Source organism: Aythya fuligula, chromosome 3 (genome assembly GCF_009819795.1).
Source record: "Aythya fuligula isolate bAytFul2 chromosome 3, bAytFul2.pri, whole genome shotgun sequence".
In the NCBI taxonomy this organism is placed as follows: Eukaryota; Metazoa; Chordata; class Aves; order Anseriformes; family Anatidae; genus Aythya; species Aythya fuligula.
The window spans coordinates 83,555,140-83,579,862 of record NC_045561.1 but is presented as its reverse complement, the minus strand read 5'-3'; the positions used below and the strand labels follow the sequence as shown (position 1 = coordinate 83,579,862).

Sequence of the window (24,723 nt, the reverse complement as noted above, 5' to 3'; positions counted from 1 at the left end):
ATGAAGGAGAAAAGACAACACCAGGAGCTACTGTCTACTAGAAATGGATAAAGAACTAGAAAACACTTTTCTGTATGAGTACAGAGGCAAATTGTTTATCTTACAGGCATAAGGTGCTGTGGAGGTGGAAAGTATTGGTTTCACAAAAGGACTAAAATTCCCGAGGGATGGTTTGCTGAGACCTGCTGTGTATGCTGGACCCAGTATGACTGAAATGACTCAGGAGCTCTTTCGACTGTTGAATTCTCTCGGGGCTTCATAAGGATGTACCCTGTGGCTCTGCAGTTGCTCAGTTTCTTTTTTTCTTTCCTAATAACTGCTGTTGACAGTGGCAGAGATGGGCTTCCTGATCTGACATCACGTGGTTATCTTTAGGGCTAAACTGATGCAGCTCATTCACAGATGATGTTATATAGTAAATTTTCTAACTAATTTGCTAGACAAATGAAACTGTAGATGTTTTCCAGAGGTAGATGCAAATGCAAACAAGACTGACCTACTTAATGCCAATCATTTGACAGGTGGAGGCATGTCATCAGATAATGTTACCGAATTCACAGAAGCACACAGGTTTAACCCGGATGAGGAAATGGTATCAGTCTGGCATCTGAAATAGCAGGAAGGCTGCAGTGCCATGTTATCTAATGTATGCCTTTTCTGGGCACTATTGCACTGTCACCTGGATGGAGCTCCAGGGGCTCCCATCAGGATGCTTTTGTCTGGAAAAGCAGTTTCTTCCATTTGTGGATCTCCTTCTAAGTGAAGCCAGGGAATTCAGTATTTAAGCTCATTTTTTTGAGCATAAAGAGTTTTGCAACTTGGAATAAGAACCTGTAGAGCAGAATCAGGGGGAAGGTGGCTGGCATTCACTCATAGGTGTACCCAAAAGGACCCCCCCAGGACATGCTGAGATCTCCTAGGTACCTGAGCCAAGCTGGGCTCTGATGGCATTGAGCTCATCTTAGCTTGATTTCCTCCTGGTGATTAGGCTCTGCGGTAGTGAGGATGTGCCAAAGCATCCCTGGAGATATGCTTTTCACAGCCTGCTCTCTGACAATTACATCCTCTTCAACTTTATGTTAGAAGCGGTGCCTGTTGGAGGTGGATAAAAGCAGTGAGGAAAAGTGCTGTTGATGCAGCTGTTGTTAGTAAAAGGTATAAACTAATCACGTTACCTGTAGCAATAAATCTCTGGATATCTTGCCCTGGGACATTTTCAGCCAGTGGGACTGGGGTCTGTTTTAAAAGGTTCTTATCAGTAACCCAATGTGTCTGTCCTTCAGTAACTATCTTATCGTTGATTCAAGTGAAAGAAAAATTCAAGTGGCTGATACAGAGTACTTCTGAAGGCAAAATCCTTCATCACACCTCCTACAGCATAACTGTCCTGTAACTTGGACACATGAGGAAGGTTATGCAGAAGGTGCCTCCAGGAACTTCCAGGTGGGGGTGGAGGAGCATTATGCAATCCTCAATTTATGCAAAACCACTGAAAGTACATCAGAAATCTAGAACACTCTGGAGTAAAAACATTTTCCGTCGATCTTTTTTTTTGAGTGTGTAATTTGCTTTCTGTGCTAAAATGAATCGCTATGGCTGATCATGGTCTAAGCACATTTTCTGCTTTGCTTCACAAAAATTGTCTTAATCTGTCTGATGCAGGTAAGAGCATCTTCTTTAAATAAATGGGGGCTTCAGGCTGGGTGTTCTCTGCTTTATTGTGAATACTAATTCCTGTATTTCATGAAAGCTCCTCTGACATCTAGTCCAAAAGTACTAGAGCAGACCTATGTACACAGACTGTTCGGAATACTTGCAGTGTAGATACTGGCACAGAAGCATTCCTATCTTATTTGGTTTATGCATAGTTTAAATTGTTATGCGTTTAAAACATGAAGAAACAGACAAAGTTTGCTTCCTAGTTGTGCTGCTGCTTCTGACTTCACACTATGTTTTTTGTTAAATGAATGTGGCATGGTTTGCAAATAAAACATGGGGAATGCAAATCATAGAAGAATGCAGGGTCAGCAGGGGTTCCATGAACTCATTAGTCCACCTTGAGCTCCAGGGAGTTGACTCAGCTGCCTTGTGAGTGCCAGGTAGAGACCTCTGGTGTTTTACCTTTGAAACTCCCATTTACGCAGTACAGAATGTGGTAGGGTTTGTTTTTTTTCAGTAGCATACGTTGCTCCCCATTCATTCTGTGACTTCTATTAATAACAAAACCCAGTGCACATCTCCCAAAGGTCTAAACCATCCAGGCAGTTTTACATTTGATTTCAGCACCTATAAGCACAGGGTATAATAAAAATTCATTAAAGGTGAGTTTTTCAGTCTTCTGTTCCAATTCTACTCCCATCTTTCTGGGTGCTTCCCAAATTGTTACAGAAAAATATTATCAGTGGCAACATACAAATCAGGAATGCAGATATGTGCTTGCACAGATCCTTTGATAAGTGCTGCGGTCTGACAGTGCATTATTGGTAAATACTCTCATCCTATAAAGGAAAGTTGTTCTTGAACATTGTAAAATAAACACCAAATTTAGTAAAAGCACAGAAAGTCCAAAAAATTGTAGTGAGCAGTTTAAATTCCTGAGTCTAACCTCAAAAGCAACACGTTACCAGCTTAATAGTTATGATCAGATACCTTCACATGAAACTACACTTCCTTTTTAACGGTGTATGAATTTTTATGATTACTCTTCAGCAGAACCACTGAGCATGTACTACTTTTTGGATTAAACCTAATTAATAAAATCTTTGTTATTAAGAGAGAATGGTGTTTTCTGTTAGAAAACATAGCATATGAGACTCTTAAGCCTTTGGGCATTTGGTCTTCTCAGACAGTGTCGTTCTGTTCCTGGGAAAACTTCAAACACGGAGATTTTTGGGAGGGGTGGTGAGAACCAGAAATGGTAGACATACCCTGTACTTTTGGTTAAGATGAAGCTTGGGGCTAAAATTCTCAAATACTGTATCATTTATGACAGATACTTTCTCCTCATAATAGAAATACTTTCTTGAGAAGTAAAGACATTTAAACAAACATGTTTACATCTGTTAGAATGCTTCTTCCAAGTTTTTGGAAGCCTGGGAAGCTCCCAGTTTTTGTGCATTCCAGCTGTTGTTCTTCATACTACTAAAATATTATGTATTTATTTTTCAGTCTGTGCTCACTGCTTGGGAATTTTTTATGTTTACACCATTTTTGGCAATCGGAGATTGGGAAATGTTAAATCCCATGACTTGAAAATAATACTGTGAGAAATAATTCTATATCTTTGGATCAGAAACACTTCTGGACTTTTTATCTACAGGTTGTGAGCTTAGTGGGCAGGGCTCTGCCCTTAAGAGACAGACGCACTCTGTCTCACTCTGGCTTGGCCTTCTAGTTTGGCTTGGCCCATCCTTTTGTGCAGTTCACATCTCTACTAGGACCTGTGGAAAAAATGAGTAAGCTTCTGAAGAGGAAATTGAAAGGAATGACTAAAAAGAAGAGCAGCTTTCAGATAGCAGGGAAACACCTTAATGAAAATTGCTTCCATAAAGCGCGTGCTACTTATTTAAAGAACTTTTAAAGTAACCTACAGCAGGTGGCTTTGTTGAGACAATGACGGAATGAAGTGATGCCCTTTGAAAATGAGGCACTTTTGCTGAAATGGGGAAATAAGTTTAAAAAAAACAAACATTAAGTATGGCAAACTTACTATAAGCGTTAAGATTGTTCCCAGAAGAGTTTGAGGAATACTTGCTGACTACACTACCACAAAAGTACTCTCAAATGCTTCACCATCAGAGAGCAAGCTCAGGGTCCTATGCAATCAACATGGAAAAGGAAGGCTTGAGAAAGATGCAGTTTTCCTGCCATAATCTTATGAAAGACCTTTTCTTTAAGGGGGTAAGCCTGAGGTACTGCCTGAGTTTTAAGTTGCCATGAGAAGAGGCTTTAAAATAAGCTGATAAAACAAGTGGAAATGACTCATACAAACCTGTGATGACGTCTCAAGTTCTAAAGGAGCTCCAGCTGAAAAACACTGAGCTTTTAATTACGGCGTGTGACTTCTGCCTTCAGTGGATGTTGACACACTAAGAAAGGATGATGATATTGTAATATTGGTAGGACAAAATACAAATAAATTTTGTAGACACGTGAGTAAAATCTGACAGTGGGGAAGAGCTGACTGGATTTTTTGTAGAGGTAAATCAGACTTCAAGATTGTGAAGCCTTTGAGAGGCTGTCGTTCCATTTAAGACTGTATATTTGGATGTCAGAAAGCTTTTGACCAGATCCCAGACCAAAGACTCTTAAGATCCAAAATGCCTGGAACTGAGATCATTGTTCCCTTCAAATGAATGGTTTGTTCAAGGAGTGGAAGAGAAAATCAGTTTTGCAGTGAATCAAGGTTACCAGTAGTAAAATGCGCTGGCGAAAGCATTGCCCTGGACTTTGTTTGAACTGGACTTTTCAGAGTACATGTCAACAATGTGCTGGTGATGTTTGCCAGTCAAGACTCTGAAGAAGTGACTATAAAATTGTAGAAAGCCTTCTGGTACCAGGCAAATGGGCAGTTCAGAAAAGCTGAAGTTCAGTAATAGTGAATGCAGAGCAACTTATGAAGAAAAGCAGCTCTAATTATGCACACAATATTAAGCACTAAGTTAGTTGTTGCTATTCAGACTTCTAGTTAGCTCAAGACTTCGCTGAAAATGTCTCTGGATTGCTGATTGAAAAAGGTCAGTCTTTATTTGCCTCATTCTTACAATCCTCATGGTGTTGGCTGGCTTCTGGCAGGGAGATTTTGAGCCAAGCAGAGCTTTGATCTGATCCTTCTAGCTGTTGTGATGAAACCCAGAATTAATTTTGGAGCATGGAGGTGGATCTGCTTAGACATTCAGTGAGGTCCTCAAAAAAGCCAAATATATACTATGTTGTAGGTGAAAATAGATTGTATTAAAATAAAAATTAAAACACTTTTCATAAATAGGGGAAAATTTAGGTCACTGAGGCAGAAATAAATAGAATACACGAAAGTAAAAAGAACTTCTGATTAGCTATACTCCTGCCCCGTCTGCCGTCTAGGCGGGTTGTTGTTTCCTGGTTCAGTTTTAATGAACTCATCACTTTTGGAATTGTGGCACATTCAGTGGTTCTGGAGGAATTTAGGAGGATTTCTTTCCGTCACCTCCGAGGTCTGGCTGTTTGCTCCTTCCTTCTCTAAGCTCTTTTGTTGGCACACCTGTGATTCCACAAGTACTTTTTTCCTGCATAGTCTCAGTCTCTTGAGAGAATGCTTAATCACTTAATCACGTCTTAAAGGCACAAAACTTGAATATATAAACCAAAATAATCTGACAGGTACCATCACATCACTTATTTGTGTAGGTGGCTGAAAAAAAATGCAGCGATGCACATCCACTGGACAAAACTTACAGGACAAAACTGAGTTGCTGCAGCTTGCATTGCTTCCCGTGACTTTTCCTGCTGTTGTCTTTGAAAATTGTTTAAAAATATGTTAACATTTTGTACAGGTCCTAAAACTTATCAGCCCTGCAATGTGCTCAAGCTTTCAGTGGAGCCTCATTAGCTACCTCACTGAGCTCAGAGTATTTTTTTTCTAAATGTAAAGTTTGGAGTTGTGTTTAGTATTTCATGTTCTTGGCACTAGGGAGCCCATTTCACTGGGATTGATACAGATGCAGCGAGCCTGAATATACTGAGGTTATTTTTAAATAAATGGCTCTTTGTTTGGTTGTCATCTTTTATTCTTACCTAATCCTGAGGTCCTCCTACATGCATCAAGCTGAGGGTGTTTTTTTGATTGTTGGGGGTTGGAAACGTGATAGCATCACAGTCCTTTGTCTTGGGCCAAGATAATAGTGTATTTTGTTCAATCTCAAGCTTTCTCTTTTTTTCTTCCTTTGCCAGTTGTCTTCAGATCATTGACAGACTGCCATGTGGTTTGCTGTGTTAGTTCCTGCGGGCTCCCCTTTTGTTTCTCCTACATTTCCCCCTTTGATTCCTTTACCCAACATCTGTATGAACTTTCTTTGTGGTACCAGTCACTTGCCGTCTTCTGCTGTTTTCTTTCAGTAAGTACACTCTGTTTTGCTCCCATCAGCCTTGTAGGATAAAATCAAGAGCTTTTCCCTTTGCATCCTTGAAATGTAGTGCAGTCAACAACAGAGGATTTCATGTGGAGGCTGTGGTTTTAGAATATTGCATGATCATTCTTTTTTTTCTCTTTTCCTTATCTGGATAGCTCTTTGTGATGTTTTGTACTTACTTTTATTAGAACCATCTCAGCCAATTAGCTGCAAAAGTTAGCAGGGATCAATTTGTACAGGCTTTTATAAGAAGCACCTTGATGCGTAGTGGGAGGGACTGCAAGCTTTGTAATTCTCTTATTTGGCAGCAGAGCAAATACCATGTATGAAACGTTTTGGGAAGTGCTTCAGAACATCATAACTTGTGGGTTGTGAAGTTGCTTGCTAACTGTGAAGTTGCAAGCTGATGCTGCATCCATGTCTGTATGGTGGATAAAATTTCCTTAGCCCCTGGAACAATACATGACTTAATCTTAATCAGAAGCAGAGGGTATTCAGTTGCATTCCTGCACTTATGGTGCATTTTGCCTCCTCTGTATAGGACCTAGTGATTGTATGGGGTGCAGAATCATCTAACTGATCCTGTGTCTGCCCCTCCAACCCCAGTGCTCAACAGAGTGACTGGCTCAGTTATCTCCTCAGGTATCAGCCATGCTAGACCTGATACAAATGTGGTATACTAACAGTTAATAACAGGTAACTCTTAGAGTTTACCTGAAATGAAATCACACCTTTGCTTATTAATGTTTGTCCAGGTGTAGAAGTTGACTTCCAAATTCAAGACAAGCTGGACTCAGTATAGCTGTCCAAGGATAGCTATCCAAGAATAGCTATCCAAGGATATCCAAGATAGATTAGCAATCCAAGGACAGCTAAACATGGTGCTGTTGTACTTGAAGGTAACTTGCTGCTTTTGGGGTAAGTATTAAGTGCCCTAGTTACTTCTATCCATGGCTTGTTCTACAGAATGGGATGCTCGCCAGGGTGCTGTGCCTGTTCCGATGGGGGCAAGTGCTCAGAAATTCTCCTTCAAGCAGGTCCCAGGACTGGCTCTAAATTGTACTTGTGATGCAGGATCTCCTCTTCCATTTTGTGAAAATGAGACTACCAGACCCAGGATTATTGCAGGTGTTTAAAAACCAAACCCTTCTGGAGCATTGGTGTCACAGGTGCTTTGTTAATCCTGTCTGCTAGGGCTTGTGACATGTGAGGTGCAGAAATAAGGGTCCTGAACCGTAATGCCCTATCCTATGCAGTGCTAGAAACTGGAAGTCTGTGGTGGAAAATAACTAACAAGTGTCACAGAATCACAGAATTTCTAGGTTGGAAGAGACCTCAAGATCATCGAGTCCAACCTCTGACCTAACACTAACAGTCCCCACTAAACCATATCCCTTGTCTCTTAGTGCTCTTGCTTATACTTTAAACATTAATAGGAGATTCTACAAATACTTTGCTTTTCCAACATCCAGCATGTTTAATTTGCTCATGCAGTCAGTACCCTCTCTTCCTTCCCCATATCCAAGCCCCAGGCACCTCTACGAAGCTCTCTTTCTGGCTCGCCTCTCCCAGCAGACTGGCTCGGCCGGCCTGGTTTCCTGAGCGGCCAGCCGTTCCCCGGGGTGTAGGTGTGCTCACCCAAGTGCCTCCCGTCGATTGTTTCCGCTCTGGATGACACGTGAGCGGCTCCTGACAAGTTGTTCTTGATTCCAGCGGCGCTGACAAGTCGGTGGTGCTGCGGTTTGCACGGCCAGACCTGAACCATCACGCTGTACTGACGCGGTGCTGTCACTTCCAAAGCTGGTCTCTGCCAAAGCAGGCAGTCTCTGGGCAGAGAGCAAGATGTCCATGTCGAACGGAGAGAAACACAAAGAAGATGTGCTCATCTACTTGATCTGCTCGTTTCTGAAAGCTCACCTGATAGCATGGTATCACGGCTTGTAGAAACCATCGTTATTGCTGCTGAACGCAGAGCTGCTACTGCAGTATGGAAAGCACTCTGTGCTTAGGCTTGCATTCACATAAATTTGGTCTACAGATATATCTCTGACAAGAGTTTCTTTTAACGCCAAGTGGAAGAGAACCCTAAATATTGTTCCATCTCAGAATTTGCCATTAGCAATTAGCTTTTCTTTTGTCTCAGTTAATTGTGGAACAGTGAATGCGAGGCAGCAACTGTGTGCTTAGCACCAATTAATCAGAAGATAGTAGCAAGCATAAACATTCATCAGTTTTATAACTGCGCTGTTTGTATTCATTATTTTTCCTGGCAGCACTACTGTATGCAGGCAGTATCAAAAAGTAGGGTGTGCGTGCATAATACCTCACAGCATTCATTTAAGCATTCCTCTCTGCCCTGTTAGATTTTAAACAATGAGTGGGAGATGAACTTTGGCCACCGCGTTTCTTGATGACTAAAGGCACAGGTAATAGCCAAGGGAGAAGGGCCTCATACACCAGATAGACACTTATCATTCTTGACCATGATCTTAAGTTTTAATAATTTATTAAGAAAGAGCAATTGGAGATTTTATATATGAAGTTCATGTTCTTGTACATGTAGCTTAAAAAAAAAAAGAGGATTTATGCTGCAGGTAAGAAATGTTGGTCACACAATTTTAACATATGCCAAGCTTCACAGAGGTGAGACCTTGAGCTTCTACTGCTCAGGCAAGAAGGGTCAGGTCACTTGCCTGTAATTCTGTCACACGTCTGCTTTCCCATATTGTGTGACAGTTTTGAGCTATTACTGGTGTAGATGTTAGTTAGCCTAATAACATGAAGCATGACTGCTCGGTGGTTGTCGCTATGTCTGAGCTCAGTGTGTGGCCATCCAAGCAAGGCTGTAAGTAGGCAGCTTTGTGACTGACGGCTTGGTGGCTGTCAGCTAGAGCTTGGGGTGGTTTGTGAAATGGACACTGAGAGCTTGCTGCGTGCTTGCAGCGTGCTGCTGCAGTTATGCTGCTCTGCTACCTCGGCCAGAGCTCAGCTCCCTTCTCCTGTGCATGTCATTCCAGTCACATCAGTGTAGGCATGCCAGTTATTTAAAGGGACAAGAGAAGGCTGTGACTAGACTTACTTTATTGTTCATAAACTAGCAAGACGACAATTTATCGTAAGATTTCTTATAAGGGTCTTCAGCTGTAGATGTCAAAGATAACTAACAAGGAAGAGCATCCTGATCCTGTTTTCTTTAAATAGCATCGGTGTATCTGTGATCTGTAAACAGAGAAAGTGACACTTGGTCTTATGCCCAAGACCCAAGTAAGGGATACATCTTACTCTTTCCTGCAACCTATAGGGTTATAAGAATTGTAGTTCTACTTTCCTATCTCTCACTTGCCTTGAAACTGAAGCTGCTTCATAAGTGGGTTTGCCTTATTCCACTGTAAATGTAGAGTTACTTCTACGGCTTTAATTGAAATGACATTGTCACTTGTGAAATCGTGTTTTCCAATAAGTAAGGAACAGATCTTTTGCTGCAGTAGTCTGTTAGACTAATTTCATCTGGTGGAAGTGAGAGTCTGCTAAGTGGGATTCCAGCAGTTTTGATGACCAAACAGGTTTTTTGCACTAAGTTAACTTCTGGCTTCACAGAACTGGTAAGATTTTTTATGGATATTCATTTGAGTTAGATTTGGCTTGGAAAACATCAGTCTTACTCAGCTTCAGTAAACCTCTAATCCTCCTTTATGTAACTGAATTCAGTGTTCAGCTGCCTTAGGTGCACTTGACGTTACCTTTCAGGCTCTTTGTAGAAGCCACTGCCCTTGCTTTACAGACAAGGAGATGGAAAGGATAGGTGAAGATGGGTGGAGTAGCTAAAGTTTTCCCAGAAAATAAGCTCTTAATTTGTTCCTCTGCATTTGACTTCTGAATTTGACCAACTTTCTACATGCTAGTCTGTGCCTTGGTCAGAGGAGTTTCTCTTCTGATGTTATGAAAGAAGATAGTAAGAAACGGGTCTGTTGCAGGAGGTTGATTAGGGTATATGTTGTGGCTTTTTTTTTATTTTCATTTTTTAAATGGATAGACATCTAATCTCAACAGTGCAGACATTTTCTGTGGCTTGTTAGATTTCCAAATAAAAACTGGGCTTTTCCCCTTGTAAACTGTGATACCAGCCCCAGAGGACCAGTCTAGATGATAGAAATCTTATTTATGTCATAAATGAGAGCTTCTGCTTAAGATACATACCCACTAGTATGGAAAGCAAACTTCACAGAAGTCGGACGTATTCTAAAGTACATACTGCTTCATAGTGAGATTATCCAGAAGTCCTGGATTTCACAAAGTCTTAAAATATCAAGGAAAGAAACCACACTTACTTACAGTAAAAATAAACAAATACTGGTAAAAAGCGCCACAATATTTTTATCTTAGTGTCTTTTTTCTTGCAAGTGATGACTCAATCACATGGTGCTTCCTTGTGCTTATTAAACAGCAAAAGGCCTCAAGGCTTTTTTGTTTTGTATATTGATCTGATTTGAGGGATTGGACAGGATTCAAGAACGTTTCTTAGTGTGATCCTGAGTCAGATTGGTTCTAACAATTGTATTAAATGCATTTGGCCATCTGATCTTGTTAGTAGTAAGTTTATTTGCCTGTGTTTAAGGATTGTTTCCTTATTCGTGGTCCTGGGAACTTGCCATCTTAACATAGGATTTCTCAAGTATCTTCTGTATACTGACTTTGGTCAGGCTCTGTCAATTTTTGTTTTTTAGTAATATTTCTTTCACTGTTAGTTTTGCAACTCCAGTAAGAACATGTTATCTTGCAAGATTTGAGAATTAAGTCATGGAAAGTTGCGCAAATTTTCCTCCTGCTCAAGGTAACAGCAATGTACCATACGCTTGCAGTTTCTGAGGATTAGATTTTTATGTCAATAAGAGAAGTTAAAAATAGAGCGTGTAACAACAAGATGCTTTCCATGATGGAGTGAGTGACTGCAGCAGTCATCGAGAAAAGATTGAGCAATGTCATCTACCTGGACTCCTGTAAGGCCTTTGACATGGTTCCACACATCCTTATCTCTGAATTGGGGAGAGATAGATTTGAAGGTGGGCTGTGTGGTGGACGAGGATTTGGCTAGATGGCTGCAGCCAGAGAGTTGTGGTCAATGGCTCTATGTCCAGGTGGAGGCCGATGGTGAGTGGTGTCCCTCCCCTCAGGGGTCTGTCTTGGCACTGGTGCTGTTTAATATCTTCACCAGTGACATGGACAGTGGGATGGAGCGCACCCTCAGCAAGTTTGCAGGCGACACCAAGCTGAGTGTTGCAGTCCTTACAACAGAAGGAAGAGGGTCCACAGGGTCCTGGACAAGCTGGAGAAGTGGACCCACATGAACCTAATGAGGTTCAACAAGTCCAAGTGCAAGGTGCTGCACCTGGGTTGGGGCAATCCCAGAGAAGAGCACAGATGTGGAGAGGAACTCCTTGAGAGCAGCCCTGAGGAGAAGGACTTCTCAGGGGCTTTGGTGGACAGAAAGCTCAGCATGAGCCAGCAGAGAGTGCTTGTGGTCTGGAAGGCCAACTGGATCCTGGGCTGCATCAACAGAGGTGTGGGCAGCAGGTGGAGGGAGGTGATTGTCCCCCTTGGTTCTGCCCTTGTGAGGCCCCACCTGGAGTGCTGCATCCAGGTTTGGAGCCCCCAGCACAAGGATGTGGGGCTGTTAGGGTGGGTCCAGAGGAGGACCACAAAATCTATATCTGCCCTCTTTTAGATATTAGGAAGAAATTATTTACTCAGAGGGTGGTGAGGCCCTAGCACAGGTTGCCCAGAGAAGCTGTGGGTGCCCCATCCCTGGAGGTGTTCAAAGCCCCATCCAGCCTGGCCTTGGGTAACCTGGTCTGGTGGGAAGTGTCCCTACCCATAGAAAGGGGTTGGAATTAGATGGTCTTTAAGGTGCCTTCCAACCCAAACATATGCATGAGTTTTGTTTTTTTTTTGTTTGTTTGTTTAAAAAAAAGCCCTATTCTTACCCAAACAATATATAGTAGGAGTATTGCCATTCTTACTTGGCTTTTGTGGTATTTCCATTTCCAAAAATCAGTTTTTGTGTAGTTTTAGCAATGTGCTGCCTTTTCTACTTCAATAAAATGGAGTTGGTGGAATCCATGCTGCAAATACGTGAAATTGAGCAGAGGTTCTTAAAATGCAATTTATGAAACTCTTAAAGAACAAAATCTCATATTTGATTTTTGAGGGGGAAAAATCCCTTCTTTATATCATTTAGTTGCTTCTCATTAATCTTATTCTTGCAGAACATAAGCATGTATAGGCAGATGTCTGTTCTTCTCCCCACGTGCATCTCTTCTTTAGGTTTTTGACAATTTCCAAGCCTGTAAGCCAATTACAGTAAAATAGGACCGAAGGGTTGATGTCTCAAAAACATTACTTTTTCACAAGCTTGGGAGACTCCCTTGTTGCCTTCCCAGTTGGGGTATGGCCACAGGGCGTACATGTATTTAGTATCGAACATCTTCATTATACATCTGAAGATCTAAGGAAATAGGCAAGGTGAAAGTTGTGGTTAGAGGTAGAATCTCTTGCATCTAATTAGAGATTTAATTCATTCCAAGTAAATGAACTTCAGGGTAATAAGCTTTTTGCCAGCAGAGCTTGTCTTGCTACCTGTCTTTTGTTGTAAAAGAATTCACATAAGGAGAAAGCGGGGCTGGAAACCAGGCGGCTTTTTTTTTTTTTTCCTGCTCTTCGCAGAGCTACATTTTTCTTTTCCTTTTTTTTTACTGGAATTGAGTGAAGAAGGGCACTTTGCAGGAGAGGTGGAGATGAGTCAGCTGATCCAATAAAACTTTTGCAGTGGAAAAATGCTGCCTGTTGTGAGAAAAGTCTCAACTGTCTCTGCTGATATTTTGTCATTACCTCTTGTTTTACCTTGTTGTTCCTCTGGGAAAGTGAAACTTTTTTTTTCCAGAGAAATCACAGAAGATTACATTTGCTTTTGTGTGTATGCATGTTTGTGCTTAATTTTATTCACGCAGGTCAATCTACTATGAACAGAATTAATGCACAATGAATTATTTAATTATCTGGAGGGTTCTACAGCTTTACATATTCACTCCCTCTTTCCTTCCTTTCTTCTGTACCTTCTCCTTTTTTCGCTAGTCTTCCTATATGAATCAAGATAGATGTGAATGGTAATTTATGCTGGAATTTTACTTTTGCCGTGCTTTCAATTTGGTTGACATTCTCTTCCAAAGATCTAATACAAAATCTATACAGTTTATTATGCAATCATGTACCTAATTACATGGATTTTTATTGCAACTTGCATTGAAGATGAAAATGCACATCAAATACAATCTTTTTTTCCCCTGTAAGGACATCAATCATCATATACAATACAGATTAACTAAACAGATTTTAAACAAATTTTGTTCTCTAAGGCACGAAATTTTGCCTTTTCTTGATTAATAATGTCTTAAAACTGTGGAAATGAAGGTCTCATGGGGGGGAACAGTAGTAAAAGGGGAGGAAGGAAGAGGAGACGGGGAAAAAATTTAAACCACATCCTGCTGACATAGTCAAAATTCAGACATAACTTAAATGGAGGAAACCCTATAGAACTCTTTCCTACTTAAAATCTAATCTTTTTATCAAAGCAATTAAAATGGCATAGAAGTGTGGCATTCATTGACAATTAATTTTTCACTTCTTTCTGCAGATATTGCTGTTGTAGAGATGAGTGATGCCTTCCGTCAGCCTTCGTTGTTCTACCACCTGGGAGTCAGAGAGAGCTTCAGTATGGCTAACAACATTATCCTCTACTGTGATACAAATTCTGAGTCTCTGCAGTCACTGAAGGTACCTCTAAATGAAAAAATGGAGAGGGGAAAAAAAAAAAGATGCAGTTATCTAACTCTTGCAATAGGTTCTCTATTTCCATGGGAAATACAGAAGCCACTTGTGGTTCACAAAAGAATAGCAAAAATGTTTTGAGGCTTGGAAAACAAGTCTACAGTGAAGTGCTGAAAAACTCAGTTTAGTTTTCCCAAGAGAAAGATTTAGATGACTTTACCGTGGTCAGTTAAATAGCTGGATGTTAAATAGCTCTTTATGGAAACATAATTTTGACAGATCTCAAATGAGAACTTAAATATGTGGTTTTGTCATTCAAGAGAATTACTTGCATTTGGAATAAATTGTTACAGTAAGAACAACTGGTTGAGAATGGTAGTGTGTAGAATAATTCCTATATTTTTTAGCTCCCTTGTGAAGTAGGAATTTTCTGCTCTGACCGGATGAGACTATGGGATTCTTGTGCTGGAGATTATTGACACTGTAGCAGAGTTAATAGAAATAAAACTTATGCCTATTTCTCAGGACCAGGGTTCACAGTATGGTAGGCTGGCTTAAGGCAAGATAGAGGTTTAAGGTAATCTAGAGTGAATTTTGGCAGCCAAGTTGATGCTTGCTTCCTCCACTGCTGAAGGCTTGCTAACTTCCGCAGGGATGGGGGAGGGCAAACGACTTGGATGGAAGTATTTTAAATTACTTCCACTCCCTCAGATTCATTGGCTGTGATCAGGAGGTGTTTTATACTACTGCACTTAAACTCTAGGCATTGCTGAAAAGAAGCATTTTAGTAAGCAGCTTGGTGAGTCACTGCAATCTGGGCACTGCCGCCTCTCATAAATGATTTGCTTCCACTGCTTCTGGTTAATGCAGGGTATTTGTTTTTGATTCTGCCCAACTATTCGCAGCTTGGTTCTCATGTAGGAGAGAAACACCTTGAACTTGGTTTCTGCCCACCGCACCTCCCTCCAGATGATCTTGGCCAACTGAATTGGTGGCAATCCAATTCCTTTCTTTTTGCAACACAAAGAGTATACAGATAAAAATCCTAAAAATAAAACTGCTAATAACAAAAGAGCTATCTTTGGATTGAATGTAATTATGCAAGTATAATGGTCTAGAATACAAGCAAAGCAGAATTTCATTGTATTGCATAAGGAGCCAAATACCCAACTCCCACTGAAAGTTCACTTGGAGTGATACACCACTTGGGAAAAACTTTTACTAGTTTGAGCTGGACTTTGCAAACTGGTCACGTGCCAGGTTCCCACTGATGTCGATGGAATCTGAATCCTGTGCTGTGAGACTTGGATGTCCCAGTTGCCATTGGTACAGTGCCCATTGAAAGACTTGGAAACTGTGCCCATAGTTTGTTTAAGTTTTGAGTTGGTCCCATGCTTCTGCTCTTTAATTGTTTGCAGAAAAATCGCCAGAGATTCACAAGACCCCTTCCCTATTATTTAGTTACTTCCTCAAAAAAAAAATGTTGTCGGCATGCACGAGCATCCTTTGAGGCAGTGTTTGTTCCTGTATTCCTATTTGTATTTTGCATTTAAAAAATGAAGATGTATTCTTTGCACCAAACTTACTAAAGCAACATGAATTTCACCTAATTTGAGTAGCTCATGGTTGACTTTCAGTGCAAGTTGAGAAAGTTTTAAACCTCTTAGAAACACTGCTTTCACTGTTCTGTTTTACTGTCTACAGTTTTACTGTGGGCAGCAAAATGGCAATGATAAACTTTACAATTGTGAGTATATGTTGACAGTCTCTTATAGGAGTACATGTGCTGTGCATATATTACAGGATGTATGTATCTACTTAGTTCTATAAACTTTTGTCTCTCCTGAGACAATACTCGATTCCTGTCAATTTGACAGGCTTAGAGAACTTCTCTCAACCAGCCTTTTCCTGTCATGTCAGTATATGTTAATGTTAGCAAGTTACACTGATCAGATATCTTTCCTAGTACTTGTTCAATGTTGTCAATGTCTTTTTTTTTCTTCTTCTTCTTCTTCTAGGAAATTATTTGCCAGAAGAATAATGTAAGTATGACTTCCGTGTGCCAGTTGAATTCTAGGCATTCCGTACTTCTGTGGCATTCAATGTTGTTTATCATATGTTTTCCACTTGAATCATTTAACACTTTCCTGCTGTGTTCTACAGAGTTAGATGCAGAATTCTGGAACTCCTAGCAGCCAGTCTGTGTGCATCACTTTGTTGCTAGGTACCAGGCTCACTTTTTACCTTGCTTCTATCTATCGGTGGCATTTTCTTTGCTGCCTTTACTTGTTGGTCATTTTTTTTTCCACACACAATTTTCATCTGTCCATTTTTTTCCTGTTGTCTTTTTCAGCACAGTGTTCTTCAGAGCTTTTTTTTTTTTTTTTTGAAACTCCATTGAAATGGAGTTATTTGCAAACTGGTGCTCATTTTAGAAACCCATGGTTGCAGCTGTGAAAATAGTTGTATTTATAGAGAGTGTGTGTGTATTTATTTCTAGAAGCAAAGGTCTGCAGCCTGCTAGCCCTGCTGCAGTGCTGGTCCCAGTATTCTGGCTGTGACTGCCTGTCGCTAAACTGTAGGCTTCTACACCCTTGCATCCTGTTGGTTTCTGAGGTTGGCCTTGCAAATCCCCCTTTCCTTTTTTACCCTTAAGTTCAAGGTGAACAGACTTCAGACTGTGAAAACATCTTTTCACGTGCTTCTCGGTGTGGTTTGTTCAGGAGCAGTGGGGTCAGTCACATCAGGATACGCATTTGGTATGCAGAGATCTTGGCTTCGCCTGGGGAGGTGCTGGTAGCCATGGGTTTTAGGGTATAATTTTGTAGCAGTTAATCGGTGGTTTGCAGATATCCTGAAGAGTTCTGTGCATGCTGTAAAATTCATATATTTGAATAAACTTTTTAAGGGGCATATGAAGTATTTAAAGCTCAACCAATTTCTAAAATTATTATGCAGTCTCTATGGCAGTTTTAACACTGAGATACTCTGTTTTCTTATGGTATTTTATTTAACATGGCAATTCATGGATTAAATACTGACTTCTATCAGTATGAAACAAGTTCCTTTGAAAAGGACATGGTTATCTACTGTAGCTAATAGAATTCCTAAAGAAGACCTTAAATCCAGAAGACCTTTGGCCCTAATGTTGCATTTTAAATTGTGTAGTATCTCTAGATTCATTTAAAAAAAAAAAAAAAAAACCTGCAAAGCACATTCCATAGACTTCTGTGCATCTCTTTAATAAAAAGTGCTTTTCAGAGATCCACAGAATGCTGTAAATGCTGTTTAGGCTAAAAATACCTAGCTGTTCCCCAATGAAAATGGGGTAGGTGATTGGTTATGACTTTATGTAAAATTAAACAGAACAGCGAGTTTCTTGTAAATTTATTTATTGCATATTTCTTTCTTGCTTTGACCCACAATGACAGAGATCGAGGTAAAATGTTGAGTACTTAATATACTGTCTGTGTGAGAGCAGGGGAAGCAGCTCATTTAGCAGGAAACCAGCAGGATATGGCTTGTGCAGTAGAATAAAGGGGAGATGTTGTCTTGTCCTATTTTTAAATGACAGTCCCTCAAGCTCAAGGAGCAGTATGATAACTTGGCCTTTATCTGTTTGAGAATGAATTGTTCCGTTTTCCATTTAAATTTAGATAGGTGGCTGTGAAACTGTCACTTATCACTTTTAGAAACGTTTCAGTGTATGCCACAAAAAGAATGTGTTCCTTGAGAATCTCAGATGTTTTCAAGCACACCCACATAACATGTTTTCTGGGAGGAAGTATTTTCCCAGTGATTAGAACAGGGAAGTCAGTAAAACTGGCTTAGCAACTCTGCAACTGATTTTTTCCCCTCTTTTTTTGGCATGGTTTCGTGCCAATCCATGAATTTCCTCAGAAAAGTTACCTGGAAATAGATTTTTCAAAACGTTGGTGTGCACTTGTCTACTGAATATAATTCCAGCTTCATAAAAATCACGTTTGTTCACAAACCCTCAGACTCTTGCATAAATTGGTATAACAAATGGTGATGATCCCCCCACCCTTACTAAAAATAAGTACGTGAATGATTGTGATGCTGCAAATACAGGAAAAACGAAATTGGCATATGAAATAGAACAGGATTTTAGTCATGCAGTTCTAGAAAATGTGTTTTAATAGCACGCAAACACCAACCATAACAGTACGATGGTATCCCTGGCACCAGTGGATTAAAAAGGCTGCAAAACAAGTAAGTGTCTGTTTGTGTATTTATCTATATATAGATCTGTCTGACTGAAATGGCTTGTGTTTGCTTTCCCTGAACCTTGTCTTCCTAAAAGTGGTGGGGAGGAAAAAAAAAATACATTACCAACTGTTTTGTTCTTTGTTCTGACTGGATTTTTGTTCTTCCCAGTAATGGCCAATACAGCGTTGCATAGCTAGGAGAAACCTGTAAGGGCAGAGCAGTGAAAGATAACGTAGGCTCATTTCCTGTTATATGTGGTTTTATAGCTGTTTGGTTGGACCTTTTCCAAATGTTGCAGTAATATCAGAAAAAAACATACGTTTTTACAGGGAGTGATACTCTGGCAGGAGGCAGTTACTTTGATATTTGAAAGCTTAAGTTTAGTCTTTGCTGTTATCTGATTTTTGAGGTCAACCAAGCAGCAGAGCCATTCTAGAAATTACTTGTAAAGAGTTTCAGTCATAAAGAGATGTTGGTATAAAGGTTACAGTACGTGGTTGTACTTCGCTTGTTTTTAGCTCACCTTTTTTTTTTTGTTGTTGTTGTTGTTGTCTTAATTCTCCCTGGCTTGAATCTTGCTAACTTCGGAGAAAAGCTGCAGGTCAGGTTCCAAATGTTGATTTACTGGTTTTTATTTTTTAATACCAATACTTGCTGAATCTGAGGAAGTTTAATGTGCTCGCAATATATGTACGGTTTGCAGCCAACCTCTGTAACACCTTGGCAGTGTTTACCTTTTGGTTCAGGCTTTCTGCTTGCACCATGCATGGCCTCAGGAGTTGCCAGGGGTGTGATCCTACCTGACAGCTGCCAGCCCAAGCAGAGCAGAGGTTAGGACCGAAGGGGAACCGCTCTGCTAGGCAGCTGACGCTCAGGGTTAGCATTTAGCACTAAGATTAATGCTGTATGGCTGGGAACACTTATTAGTGTCTTCTGTCATTTAAAAGGATCAGAACTTGTAATTAATGCTGGTTTTCCATGGCCTTTCCTAATGATGGGACTGCCTCCTGTTTAGAGCACAGCTCTTTTAGCAGCAGTATGAGAATGGGTGATCCTGACTGAGGCATGCCAGAGACTTCACTAAGCTCCAGGCCTCCCTATAGGTACCACTATAAAACTGCAGATCCCATGGGATTTGTTTAGCTGTTGGTCTCTCTCTCTGTAGAAGTAGAGAGAAATATTTCTAATACTCCTCTCCCCACTGCCCACTAGCAAATCAGTTGGGAACAGTTTGAAGTTTTTGGTATCCAAGTGTGTAGAAATGTGATGCAGTAACCTTCAGTAAATATTTCATTGCTAATGACAGCTGTGGTATTTGTTGTTTGTGGTACATCACTATCTCTTGCTCATTCTTTCATATTTTGTGTTTATTGATACATTTTGCACATACTTCCCTTGAAAAAAGTTAGAACTTCTTTGGATATGATGTAAGGATGTATACAGCATATGCTGATTTTTAATGGGCCTTTAGGATGTGTCATAGCTGCAATAGATTGTCATTGCTGGACATGAAAAGAAAATAGGAACTACTTGAAAGAGTAGACCCATTTTGTGTGCTTTAATTCCTTAGAGGTGTGAGGCCTACTTACGTTCCTTTTCAAGTCAATAGCAAGGCTGTCATTCATTTGAGTGGGATTTGCAGTAAGCCCAAACTGAGCCTGTATTCATTAAAACATCAGCACATGTTGATTTACTGTGTGTTTGGGGATGGAGGGAATAGATTTAATAACTTGTTTTAGGATTTTGCCATCTGCTACAAGCAACACCGTGAACAGTCACAGAATTACCTTTAATAAAAATCTCATCAAAAGAATTGAAACAAGAGCAGATATTCCTCAAAAGAACTGGTAGGGAAAAACGGGGAAAAAGCTGATCTTAATTAAAGGAGAGTCAGCAGGAAGAACTGTTCCCACTGTGAGAGACGCTAGTTATTTTTATTACAGTGGATAATTTTATTTTTGAAGTAAATACATTGGTGGATGCTGACCTTAAGGGTAGGCAAGTAGGTGGGATTCTGTCAGATTCTCCCATCTAGAAGTAAAGGAGCATGGTTTTGGTTTTCAGGGTTTTCTGTTTTCTTCAGTGCTTCTCGTCTTTGAAAGCAGCCTTCTTCTGTTTGTGGGTATTTGGCTGCTAAGTGGTTACAACAGAGTAAAATAGAGTCTCAGGAGTCAAGAGGACTGGACACCATTGACTTCTTCAGATTCTCCTGAGCTTCTCCCTCCTTTTGAGGTAAAATTCAAGATTGGAGAATCATTTGAGCAGAACTCAAATGTTTATACCACCATGTCTTAGTCTATGCCACTTTCAGAGAAAAACCTTCTTTACCACACTAGATATCTTTGTGGGGTAGAGAATAGTGTTCACCTTATTGCATAATGTGCTTTCTAATAAGATGTGGTCTCCCAACTATGTTTCCCAAAAGGCTGTGCTTTACACAAGCAACAGTTCCATACTAAAAAGGATGTTGGCTGGCTTGTATTCTTGTGGTGATCAAAATAAAACTACGTGCTATGTAGTTTTCTTATCCCTCTTAAAAACAAATAGGTGAAATGCTCATTTACTCTCACAAGCAGAGAAAGGATACCAAGCGAGAAGGAAGCGCTTATTGTTCCAATGAGCAGTGGGCCTACCTGGGAGCACTTTGGTTTCAAATTCTGTAATGGCAGAGCTAATTAGACGAGCTTATGGCTGTGTTTAAACTGAAGGTACACATAGGCTGGAATTGTTTAATTTTGTACAGCAAGCTACAAAGGGACACTAGGAAAATACGTAGCAATTAAAACATCCATAAAAGCGAATTACAGTTTTAGTCACTTGCTGGTAAACACTTGCGTGTGTATAACTGGCTCCAAGCAGAAGTCCTGTTTGCCGAGCAGTCTGACTGATTCGGTGATGGGGCCGTGATGCAGATTTCATTTCAGAAGCTGACCTGATGCTGCCAGGCACTGAGTGTGTGGGTCTAAAGCCTTCAAGCTAGGTGTTGGTGTCTCCTAGATACCGCTAGTTCAGCTGCTCTGAGAGTCAAGGCTGAGTTTACCTCATGTAATGTCCTGAGGCTTCCTTGTGGCTGAGCTACCGAAACCCTCTGTGCACGCTGGTGGCCTGCCGCAGCCCTGATGCTTTCAGTAAAGGCTTGCAGCTCAGGTGACCTCCAGGAACTGTAACTTTCATTAGTGTAATGTGAGCTTTTGAACCATAAATAATAACGATGGGTTTATAGGCAAGGATTGCTGGGAAATGAAACTTCTAGCACCTCTTGTCGATTTTGGGGTCTCTTCTCACATGCTTTTGAAGTCATTTTATGTTACTTGAATTTGGAAAAGGGTGCAAGTGCAACTAAGGACATTGCAATTGTATTGGAGGTGTTCTCCCTCGTTTTTCTTGAATGACCCGGTGCTATTACTCGCATTGTACATTTTACAGTGAGTCAGAGTAATGGATCAAAGGAAAACAACACTTCTGTCACGGGTGCTCAGCAAGCTTAAAATCAGGAGCGAAGCTAATTAGGCTTAGGAAAGAATATCAGTTTGTGAAATCAGAGTTGGGGTGGATTGTTACAGGGGCAGATTTTAATAGGGTAAGTGGAAAATGTTTAAAATACCAAGTGGAGTAATGGGCTGTAAACAAGTCAAAATCAGAAGAAATATGTGAGCAGCTAGGAAGGAAGCGTGTGTCAGAAAGTCCACTAAAGTTGGTGTAGCCTACATTTTGGCAAAGATGGGGAGAAAAGAAGTAAAAGCAGCAGAGATGGAGGTTGTGTAGTCTGGGAATGAGGAGAGAAGAAGTTCAGACTGTTTCTGGGAGGAAGGTGTGGAGCTGCCTGGCACTGGTACCACTGGAGCGGTTCTTCAGCTGCTGCCTGGCAGCTCGGTCCCCACAGGCTCCTGTCACGGTTGTTGCCCAAATACAGGTGTAATTTGGGTCTCTGTATTTAGAATTTGTGATGGTGATAAAACATTTTTCTCTGTAGTAGGAGACTCTGGACTTTATTATATGAGAGCAGTCTTGCCCTCATTCTTATCTTCTTCGTCCCCCCGCCCTTGGTAAATAATACATAGCTTGTTTGGTTTTTTTTTTTTACTTGTGTCACCTGAGCTACTGCATCTTTGCCTCTGTCAGGTTCATCTGCTAAACATCTAGCTTACCCTTTAGATAAGATAGTGAAAATTAGATCAGTATTTGATGTAGCTGTTAACTTTACTGCACGTCTTGGTGGTTTGTTGTTTTTTCTTCAAGCCTTTTTCCAAAATAAATGAATATTAAGAGCTTGTACTTTTTTTCTCCTCTACCCTCTTGCTGTATCTGCCTGTTTCTGTCTGATGAATTTCAGCCAAATTTGAAAAATTTCAGACAGATCCCCAGAAACATAACAGTCTAGGTTAAGTTAACATCCAGATCAGTGCCCTGACTGAGGGAAAGGCCTTTGTTTCCACCCCACTAGAGACCCAAGTGACATTGTGCCTTCAGACAATTACCTGAGAAACCTGGGGGCATGTGGACAACAGTGAGCTTACTTCTGTTTTATTCCCATGTTGTGCCTTCTCCTGCCTTTTACTGTTAAGTTCTTCCCCTGCTCTTTTTGTATTCTGCTTCTGAAGGCTCCTGCCTTCTGCAGCAGGCTCTAGCACATAAACAGCTTTTCTGGTCTCAGGTTAGAGGCAAAGCACATGTAAATTAAGTTTTGCTGGCTCTCTTGTTCCACTGAAATGGATACTTACTTCCTAGAGAAGGTACACTCAGGATCAGTTTCTAAGAGCTCTGAAGGAGCAGTCTTCCTGCTTGTAGGATTATTTATGAAGACTCCAGTGCTGTCTCTGTAGGTGGCCTGACCATTACACCAGGATAAACTTCGGGTTCTGTGGGTTTCGAAAGCTGGAAACATCCTTCTTCAGAGCTGATTTTTCCTTAAGAACTATGCCAGAGGTCTGAGAAGCCTTCCTGCAAGCAGTCTTGAATTTATTTGAATAAACATTAGGAAGTAAAATATTTGCCCCAGGATATCTGTAGCTACTTCACCCTTCTCTTGGCTCTGACCTCCCAACCTCTTTCCTTGATTATTAAAAATAAATAAATAAATTGAAAAATAGTCTTCCTGTGCTTAATAGCAGCTCCTGTGCCGGTCACTGCCCACCCTTGCCTTGTAATCGCAGAAACCAGTTCCAGTAAATTCATTGCTGCCTCTCTGCTTTTGTCTGTGGGGCACATAAGGCTTTACCAGGTCAGATATTTGTTTGTTCACTCTTGAGAGCATCTAACAGTGTAACAGGTGTAATTAAAAAAAAATCATCCTTACACTGTTCATACCTAATCTCAGATCTGTACACAAGCTAATTTTTGCTGACAAATATGTATACACGTTTATACAGTCTAGAGTACCTCAATCCTTCCAAATTTTAAAAATCTGATTACGCGTTAAAGTGCATGCTTTATGCATGCAGCTGGTTTTGTGCTTTGGAAAACTATCCAGTCACTGCTGTTTCATTGCATGGAGCCCAGCTTGCCAGAGGAGTGTCTGAAGTGATGTGCTGATTGCTGTATTGACTTCTGGGAGAGCAGAAGAAGCTGACTGGAAAGTAGTTAGCCTTAGAAATAATTCAGGGGTGCCAAAATGTATCTCAAGAATCGTTTCCTTACGCTTTTCTTCCTGGGCTGCTTGCCACTTCAGTAGTGGAGGCTGAGCTTCAAAACCAAATGGCAGCACTCCTCCTGATTCTGATGGTATGCTGTTTTATAGTTGGGACCTTTCAGAACCGCAAATGTTCAGCAAGCTTTCTATGGGCATAAATCTGTACTCACATACCACAGGCACCAGACGCCTTGTCTCCCTCTTTCCTGGAAGATAAATGATTTTTTTTTTTGCAAAGTATCTGTCATACACTGATATATGGAAATCGGTACAGTTTGGCAATTCTAAGACATTCTGTAAGTGATTATTCTGAAATATGTATAGTTTTAAATCCTGCTTAAGGTTGCTGTGTAGCAGAGAATTTCATTTGTCTTTGTTAGGCTAAATTATTTGAGTTGGTTTGCAGTTCATGTGTGCATTAGTTTTTCTCAGTTTTTCTGTTGTGATCAGTTTGTTATTGTATATCAGAAATGTTAAAAACATTTCAGATGTATATTGTTTGAGATGCAAATTGAATTTATGTAATCCTACATCTCCGTATGTAAAATCTTTGTCCTTTGGACTTAAGTAAGTGTAATTTTGCATTTGGTATATGCAGTTGTTTTATGTTTAGGCTTGCTAAACCATAACTATCTTAACCATTGCATCTTGTTTTCTTACAGATGTGCACTGGTAACTACACATTTGTTCCTTATATGATAACTCCACATAACAAGGTGTACTGCTGTGATAGTAGTTTTATGAAGGGACTAACAGAGCTGATGCAGCCCAGTTTTGAGTCGCTGCTTGGGCCTATATGCTTACCTTTGGTGGATCGATTCATTCAGCTCCTGAAGGTAGCACAGGCCAGTTCAAGGTAAGTTGTCTTTTTGTACTCCTTTGTAAAATTCATGTTTCTGCTGGCTGTATAAATGTCAGTCTCGCTCTTCAGGGTGA

The 24,723-nt window shown here is 40.5% G+C and overlaps 1 protein-coding gene across 1 annotated transcript in view; it reads left to right on the top strand.

The window, feature by feature from the left end:
* MAP3K5 (mitogen-activated protein kinase kinase kinase 5) overlaps nt 1-24,723 on the top strand; it is a 99,141-nt gene that overhangs the window by 15,898 nt on the left and 58,520 nt on the right. Inside the window, exons 2-4 of the mRNA XM_032183859.1 lie at nt 13,795-13,934; nt 15,947-15,970; nt 24,450-24,643. Coding sequence (XP_032039750.1) covers nt 13,795-13,934; nt 15,947-15,970; nt 24,450-24,643 — 358 coding nt within the window. The remainder of the gene's footprint in view (nt 1-13,794; nt 13,935-15,946; nt 15,971-24,449; nt 24,644-24,723) is intronic.